The 8775-nt window shown below is 47.7% G+C and overlaps 1 protein-coding gene across 1 annotated transcript; it reads right to left on the bottom strand.

Moving 5' to 3' along the window:
* Positions 1 to 1304: 1304 nt before the first annotated feature.
* On the bottom strand, positions 1305 to 8771 carry lztr1 (leucine zipper like post translational regulator 1). The gene is made up of 20 exons (XM_084457721.1): positions 8298 to 8771; positions 8134 to 8196; positions 7953 to 8009; positions 7745 to 7824; positions 7548 to 7656; positions 7372 to 7455; positions 7217 to 7274; positions 6952 to 7091; positions 6629 to 6830; positions 6028 to 6072; positions 5386 to 5496; positions 5177 to 5269; positions 4715 to 4810; positions 4235 to 4424; positions 3971 to 4140; positions 3581 to 3864; positions 3285 to 3434; positions 3010 to 3115; positions 2778 to 2858; positions 1305 to 2300 (listed from the first exon to the last, which is right to left on the bottom strand). The coding sequence occupies exons 1-20, from the start codon at positions 8444 to 8446 to the stop codon at positions 2184 to 2186; spliced, it is 2385 nt and encodes a 794-aa protein (XP_084313847.1). The 5' UTR covers positions 8447 to 8771; the 3' UTR covers positions 1305 to 2183.
* Positions 8772 to 8775: the final 4 nt, after the last annotated feature.

Below are 8775 nucleotides of genomic sequence, written 5' to 3'. Positions count from 1 at the left end.
ACAATGAGCTCTGTTTTTAAATGAAACCAGATATGTCCGGTGGGAATCTGGGCTGAGTGTACGCACAAGTAGCCTCAAATGAATGAAACATGAGCAACTTGGGCATAGGGGAACAAACAGAAAGATGAAGGGACAAGAACTCTCCCAAGGGTGTCCAAAGTGGTGGGACTCTATGGACCATTGAGTGTCCACCGCTGACTCTTGTAGTACTAATTATTTCAAATGAATGGCTTTGCTGATGTCCCTACTTACCAAGGGCCCAACACTTAGTTGAGATGCACAAATAAAAATCTGGGTTTGTAGCTGGCAGGGAAGAGGAAACTCAATCTGGCTTTTTTGGCCTTTTGATCTTTTCCTCAAACAAATTAATGCAAATCATCCTCCTTTTAACATTTAATTAAATCATCTGAAAGATCAATCTATGGGCCATTAATCTACTATATTAAAAATTACCACTGTAATTAATAATTTATCCTCATTATTATCAGTATGCAAAGCATGTTTCACCCTCATATACACATTGCCAAAACTGCTGGAATTTGCCTCTTCATAGTGGTTCATTGTGCTATCTTACCTTCCACACATCTGACTTCAGAAAATTCTGAAGGACACTTCTAATTGGTTGAGATAAAGGTCAAGGATTAACCTGTGTGAGCTGGAGGTCTTGACCTCCTGCAGCTTTGATTCCAACCTCACTTGCTGCAACACCATCTGACAATCTCATCATTTCCCTCAGTTTCCTTGAATTATACCATATCTTGCTATATGACCCTTAATAGATTGATAGATTTCCTTATCAATAGTGCCAGGCTCACCAGATATGATAGGAAACTGTCGGATCCCAGTGTTTAAATACGGTATGCCTCTGCTAGAATGTCAGTAGCAGATAACTGGCCAGATAGCTGTCTGGATAAAGGCAGTGTCCGTTGCATTCTGGCAGCTGGTGCTGTGAGCGCCTGTGACAGGGAGAATGAGACCCATTGTGCGAGATTCAAGTCTTTTCACTCTTTGGTTTCAGGTCTGGGCAGGGTATAGACACTTCAATAAGAAACCTAATGGTAAATCAGACTGAATCTGATCAGTCCTGAATAGATGCCCTGAACTTTTGTTAAACAACTCTATCGGTAGACAATCATGTGTTCTCTCTCACACATAGATCACAGAAGAGAAGCCTCAACTGGGAATGTTCATACGGCTCATTACAATGACAGACGAATTTCACTTAGGTCATTTATTAAGGCATTTAATACATGGAGCACATTGATGAATAGCATATTGACATAACTACACACATAAAATACACATGGATGGTGAGAGCTCATACAGTATCAAACATATTGAGCACATACTGAAAAGTATAGCTATGCTATGGGCTTCAATGAGCCCAATTTAACGTGGAATGGTACTGTGACTACAACCTGTCATGAGTAATGCTTGCAAACATTTTCCATTGATTAGTAGACAGCTGACAAGGACAGAACACAATGAATAAACATGATCCATTAAACAATAAGAGTGATTTAACTACTTAATATGAATGACCATATTAAACAATTGCTATCTGTCCTCACTTTTTCTTGAGAATTATTTGCTACAGTGCAACCAATATGTATTCTTGTATTGTAAAGTTATATATCCCAGACAAAGGTATATAATACATACATGTGACAATACTATGAAGAATTCAACCTTGAGTTGGGTTTTACCCTGCATATCATATAACTGAAAAAGTATAATTATATATAGATATATATGAGAGAATTATATATATATATATGAGTAAATAAATAGATACAAAAATGCTAAATGAACAGGGACAAGGGGTTCCTTCATGCTAGTGCAATCGTCTCAATCAGCATTCGCAGTCCCGGTCCAGGCAAACTGACCTGACATTCTGAACAGACGTTCATCATTCCTCTGAGGGTTCATTCATTCAGGATCAATTAAAAAACGACCCGGTAGAACCTGATAGAACGCTGACCAGCATGGATAAACGGAACATCATGACCAGGGGCTGAAACATGCAAGGTCCAAAGTAACACCGAGGAGAGGCACGACGACTGGGAATGACTGGAAGAGGTTGAGGGGGGGCAGGAAGGGGTAATGGAGGGACTGGGGGGGGGGGCAGGAAGGGGTAATGGAGGGACTGAGCGATGTAGCTTATCCTACAACAGCCTGTCCTCCTATATGTCGGAGCCCATCTCAGCACACTGTTTGTCTGATATGTGTGTGGCCAGGGACTCGATGATGTCCAGCAGCAGCAGCTGGCTGAGGGACCGCAGGTTGGGGAGCTTGGACACCTTAAAGGAGAGCAAAAAATAAAATGTAAATAAACAAATTCAAGCACAGCCAAATGGGACAACAACTGAGCAACATATTCACACAAAGCCAAACGGGATTTAAAAAAAAAATTGTAAAAGAAGGCAAATAAAAATTGTAGCTAGAAAAATGTAAACCTGAACCGATTGTCTGAGATGGCATTAACTCACGGCATTAATACACATTCAGTGTAAACAGAGAGATCTGGCGTGTTTTCACTGGTTCTTGAAAACAAACAACACTCTGATTGGCACTGTGACCCAACAACATGGAGGGATAAGGTGCTTGTACAGCCGGCTGGGCCGTAAACAGTTTCTCCTCTATGCACAGAGAGGAGGGCTAATCCACAGGGGTCACCTTCCCACTAGGAGAAGGGGGGGTGGGAGGGGCTAGGGGGTTAGCTCAGCTGCAAAGAGGGGGCAGCATCCCCCCAGGGCCCCGGATACCAGCCCACCCACCTTGATGAACTGGTGGACGATGATGTGCAGGCAGTGCTTCTTCATGTCCAGGGCCTGGGTCTTGTCTGCTGCCTCTAGGATCTGAGAAGGTCACACAGAAGTAGAGATTGGGAAGAGCTCTGCATATATACCTTAACTAGGACACAGATCCACCTGCCACACTCGATGAATCACTAGAACCCACTCTTAAAGAAGGGCTCTAATATCCAAGAACACAGAACCTATCCGTTACCTGCAGGACGTTCTCAACGGTGACGTTCATCTCCAGGTTCTGCTTGCAGTACGCCTGTAGTCTGTTGTTGGAGAAACCGTAGTAATACGGTGCGGCAAACAGGTAACTGTCACCAAGAGTCAAGGGAAGAATGTAGGAATCCACGTCTCAGTCTGTGAGCATCGCACACTAACATGATGGATTTACTGAATGAACGTTAATGCTCCACCCATGTACTACCGCTTAAAAAAGAACATATGTCATTAAAAACACAAAGTTTTTCTAGATAAGGATACAGGGAGTCTTCAGGAGGCATGTTGACGTCGCCATAATAGATGTAGCGCAGCATGGACTCAAAGGCCTGCTTACTGGGCACCATCTCACCAATGGAGATGTTCACCTGACCGTCTTCTGGCATGAACGACCGGAACATGGCCTCAAAGTAGCTGAGGGACAAAAGTTGAGAGACTTTACAAACGAAGCTGAGGTGAACAGGAGTGACACGACGTAAGAGGTCAAATACGAGCCCCGAAGAGCGACAGGCCAGAATGACACGCCGCGCGTCAGAGAGAAGACATGTTTGGTGGTGCACCTGGAGCGAGCCGCCAGTATGGCTTTGTGGGCGGGGCGCGGGTGTCCGTCCAACAGCAGTATGATGTCACAGAACTCCAGGCCGCCTCCCTCCAGGTAGGCCTTCATGTCCTGCACGAGGGAGGTCCCTATGTCCACGGGCTGGTCGGAATACACCCTCGGCGGGGGCTGCTGCTTCCGCCGCACGATCTCCACGATCAGAGGGGTGGACAGGCGCTCGAACTCCTTAGTCATGATCACCTGGTTGAAGTGCGTCTCCTTCACCACGAAGTTAAGGCAATGCTCCTAGAATAGGGGAAGAGGAAAAAGGGCGAGAAGAAAGAGTAGTGCTGTCATCCTCTTCTCCACTTTGTCACCATCTCCATCATAGGCCCTCTTTAGGGAGGCCTACCTTGAGCTGGTCCAGCTGCAGCTTGTTGGCGTTCTCACACACACTCAGGACATTCTGCAGGTCCACCGACGCCTCGATGTACTGAACACACAGCTGCTCGAGGCGCGACAGCTTGAAGCTCAGGGCGAGTTTATAGACGTCCATGATCAGGAGAACGTCCTGCACGTGACCTACGTAGAGGCAGAGACCACGTTACCCACAAACCCTTTCGCAGACTCAGGCAGGTGTTCTAAATAGAGTGCGTGCGATGCTGTGAACTCTGACCTCTCCGAGGGTATTGGATCTTGTCGGTGTACAGGAACTGCATCAACACTTCAAAGGGCTGGGCCTCTGCTTCCCTGATGGCCACCTCCAGCATGGGCTGGGCTCCCGATGGCCTGGTGCCTCCTGGGAGATCCCTGGGCCCTCCAGCCGCACCCTCCTCACTCTCCTCACAGCCCTCTGGCTTACTCTTCTACACACACACAAGTAGGGAGGGAGTTTAAAAAAAAGTTTAGCTGGTATTGCTAACAATGGCTAACTTGGCTAGTGGGTTTTTCACGATTTTTCGCCTTTTGTTCCTGGAACGCATGTAACTGGGGTATGACATCATCACAGGCGACAAATCCGGAGCTCCAATACAAATGGAATGCAGCATTAGATAGTGGATGATTTGCATTATTCAGGTATATGTTGTAGTTGACATTTGTCAGGGTTGGGAGAATGTTGAGCATGAGGGAGCTGAGAGAGAGTGACGTGTCTGACCTGTCTCTGTCGGTCCCGCGCCTGAAGAATCTTCTTACGCAGCCACTGGCATCTCGCTGTTACTATGGCAATGTGGCCCAGGACTCTTTCCTCCCTCTGCACTCAGGAAGAGAGGAGAAAGGAGTGAGACTACGAGAGAGAGAGAGAGAGAGAAGCTCTTCAACACAAAGGCACTGAACAGCTGTAAGGACCCACCTCCCCCAGGATAAAAACCCACCTCCCCCAGGATAAAGATCCACCTCCCCAGAATAAGGACCCACCTCCCCCAGGATAGGAACCCACCTCCCCCAGAATAAGGACCCACCTCCCCCAGAATAAGGACCCACCTCCCCCAGAATAAGGACCCACCTCCCCCAGAATAAGGACCCCCCATCCCCAGGACAAGAACCCACCTCCGCCAGGATAAGGACCCACCTCCCCTCAGGATAAGAACCCCCCCCCCTCCCCAGGATAAGAACCCACCTCCCCCAGAATGAACTCCACGTCACAGAACTGACGGTTCTCGAACAGCTTGCCATAGTCCTCATGGAGGGTGCACTTCGGGTAGCAGGAAAACTGGAGGGAGAAGAAATGCGGAAGAGAACCACGTGTGTAGTGACCGAATGCTGGAAGGAGTATTTGGTTTCGCAGGAGGTGAAACGTTTCAACCCCACACATAAAAATGGCCTCACCTGGAATCTATACATTTCCCCGCTGCGCACGTTGTTGTCCACCGTCCCTCCGAAGATGTACATGGCATCGTGGATCACCGCAGCCGCATGGAACAGACGGCCACTGGGCATCTGAGCAGAGAGAGAGAGAGAGATAGAGAGAGAGAGAGGGAGGGTGAGAGAGGGAGAGAGGGAGAGAGAGAGAGAGAGAGGGGGAGAGGGAGACAGAGAGGGAGGGAGAGAGAGAAAGAGAGAGAGAGAGAGAGAGAGAGAGAGAAGGGGGGGGGGGGGGGGTTAAGCCAACACAGACTGAAGAGCTACCCGATGGGCCTCGCTGGAGATCCCTGGAGATCCCTTGAAAGTGGCTGGAGAGAGAGAGAGCAAAGCAGGTGAGATCAGTGTTTACAGGACAAAAGCAGGAGATTCCCTTCATCCAGCAGTTAGACTCATGGTCTGTAAACAAAGGCCTAGAAAGATCCCGGCCGCCAGTTTAACTACTACTTTAACTACTTACCTTTAACACACCAGACTGTATTCACACTGTAAATATTAGGCATACATGCAGGCTATAACCAGAATTGAGCGTTTGATCTTTATAAAGGGAGAAACACAGAAAGTAGAGATTTCAAAAGATATATTTTTTATTTTATTAAAGGTTTTTACCAGGATTGACCCTTGAGATGAGGTCATCTCGTTTCCAAGGGGATCCTGGATGGGGGTAGAGAGCAGTAATACTTCAAAAAGCATCAAATACTTGATAACAGAACATGCTCACTCCTAACCCATGCGTCATGGACATCAATCTACAACACGCTCCATTCATCATGGACAACAACGTATCTAGGTGAACATACCAACATGCACACTCACACACTGTTGTGGTGCTGGGAGTAAATCCCCTTAAAAGTTTCAAATGAACAACAATATACTCCCACACACACTTTTTCTCAGCTTTTAATCAATCAACTACCTTCAACATTTTTTTTAATCTGTCCTGATGGAAGGTAGAAACCGAAACGTTGACTGATTAAAAGCGGAGAAAAAGTGTGTGCGGGAGTATGTTATTCTTCATCAACAACGTATCTACAACACTCTCCATTCATCATGGACAACAACGTATCTACAACAGGTGCCACCGAGGTGACAAGACAGCAGAGGACAAACACACAGGCACCCATGCCTGCTTGCGGGGGTACAGCGGTAGGTTATCGCTTTAACAGCTGCATCCACGGTGGTCAGTACACACACAGTATCCAGTGCATACCTCACTGTCCAGGCTGGGCTGGATCACCTCCCAGGTCTGAGAGTCCACGTCGTAGCAGTGCAGCTCGTTGGGCAGGGTGTTGTCGGCTGCCCCTCCGAACACGTACAGGTGGCGGTCGAAGGCCACCATGGTGTGGCCGTAGCGCCTCTGGGGGGGCGGGGGCGACCCCCGCAGGAGGTGTTCGGTGGGGATTCGCGTCCACCTGAGGCGGAGCCAGAAGCAACGGTCGTCGTTTCAGACGTGTCTCTGAATAACTTGTCGTTGAATCTATTTATTCCGGACGGACCGAACCGTCATCCTCCCCGACCTCAGGTTTTACTCACATGTGACCCTTGAACTCGAACTGGAAGAGGTTGTTGGTGATCTTGGCTCCACTCTGCCCAGAGAACACAAACATCTTGTCCCTGCACACGGCCACGGGGAAGTTACAGCAGGAGGGGGGGATCTCTCCGCTCTGCTCGATCTGAGACACACAGCGGCAAAGTAACAACCACGCGAGTTTATTCGTGGCAGGAATTATATGTGCATTTGGTGGGTATTTCAATAAATGCACTGTGAGCGCGTTTGGAGTGTGTTCTGGATTCTCACCTCCTCCCAACAGGCATGCTCTCGATCCTGGAGACTGATGGTCCACATGTCATTCAGCCTGCAGACAGGGCACAAGAATAAAACCCGTCACGATGTCAGGTACTTTTAAAGTCATGCCATTGTGAGTGTAGGACATATCCTTTATTCAGTCCTACCTGGCATTCCCATCGTAGCCAGCAAATATCCAGAGTTTATCACTGTAGACTGTGGCTCCATGAGCTGACCTGGCCACCGGCAGACTGAAACACAGGCAAGATCATGTCACTGACTGTAATCCTGTTCAAACATCAAACGCCTGGGAGAAGATGGAAAGCCTTTGTATCTTCCTTACCTGCCTTCAACCTTCCATTCTGTCCACTGTCCTGTGGCAAACTTATATTCAAAGAGGTCATTTTTGTTTTTCAAATTGGAGTTTGAGTAGATATCTCCTGTATAGCCCCCTGAAAAACAATGGACCGAGAAAACATTACCACCACCTCCACCTACACCAATCGATACAGGCTGGGAGACGTTCAAATAAAAACTCACCAAAAACGAACATGCTGCTTCCGTACACCACTGCAGAGTGGTGGTATCTAGGTGCAGGTGGCGTGCCTGTGGTGAAGGCTCTGTGACAGACAGCAAATCAAACACAAGGCATGTTATGACAGTGCCAGGCTGCTACAGGTATGCCCTGTTTACTATGAATACATGTCTTGATGCTCTGTTGTTTTATTATAGTGCCGAAGATTCTCACCGACACCATGAGCAGTCTTTCACATCGAAGCGTAACAGGTCATTCAGCATGTTTTTCCTGTGTGCAGAGTTGGGGTAAATGTATGAACGTGTTAAGTTAGGTTCGTAACTACGTAACGTTATACTGTAGCTACAGTGGCACTATCAACTATTCGTTCTTTGGGACCAGGAGCATTTCTCACCCATTGTCTCCCCCGAAGACATAAATGGCATCCCTGTATGCCACTACGGTGTGCTTGCTGCGCCTGTATAACGCAAAGGGTTCAGAGATTGAGGATCAACAAAAAGCATGCAAGAAATGTGTCAAGTCAGACTAGCGAGCTAGCTATAGCTATCAACTGGTTACCTTGCTCCAACGAACTCGTCACACGGAGGGAGGCGTCTCCAGCGATGGACGGTCTCGAATGGTCCGAAATTCAGAGTCAAGTATTCCACACTGTCCGAGCAGCTGTGGTCGAAATCAACACTTGGGGCCACTTTGGATTTACAAGACATGGCTGCTGCTGCTGCTGCTGCTGGAAACCATCACACATTCAAGCAGTCCCAGTGAGCTGGGCGATAACGATTCCGTCCTTGCTTCAAATATAAAGACACCTGATTTTGTAGATGCAGGTGGGATGTCTCGCTTGGCTTCTGCGAACTGCTTGTGACTTTAGCAGGACATCTGGCTTTCCATGGTGTGAGAGACCAGGCAGCAAAACAGCACTAAGACTGGATTGGAAGTAGCTATGGTAGCTAGTTAGCGTAGCTGGCTCCCAACAACGCTGGCTACGAAACGAAATTACGTGATTGGTAAATAATAATAGCTAAAGATGGCCTGTCTG

The sequence above is a fragment of the Borostomias antarcticus genome (assembly GCF_949987555.1).
Source record: "Borostomias antarcticus genome assembly, chromosome: 23".
Classification (NCBI taxonomy): domain Eukaryota; kingdom Metazoa; phylum Chordata; class Actinopteri; order Stomiiformes; family Stomiidae; genus Borostomias; species Borostomias antarcticus.
This window is presented reverse-complemented; position numbering and strand designations above follow the sequence as displayed.

What these genes read in the sequence shown, in the direction of transcription:
- lztr1 (XM_084457721.1), bottom strand. Translation starts at nt 8,446, where the DNA reads ATGTCTTGTAAATCCAAAGTGGCCCCAAGTGTTGATTTCGACCACAGC. An exon ending in AAGCAGCATGTTCGTTTTTG is followed by an intron (nt 7,657 to 7,744) that starts GTGAGTTTTTAT and finishes ATTGTTTTTCAG; the next exon opens with GGGGCTATACAGGAGATATC. An exon ending in CGCGGGACCGACAGAGACAG is followed by an intron (nt 4,425 to 4,714) that starts GTCAGACACGTC and finishes GTGTGTGTGTAG; the next exon opens with AAGAGTAAGCCAGAGGGCTG.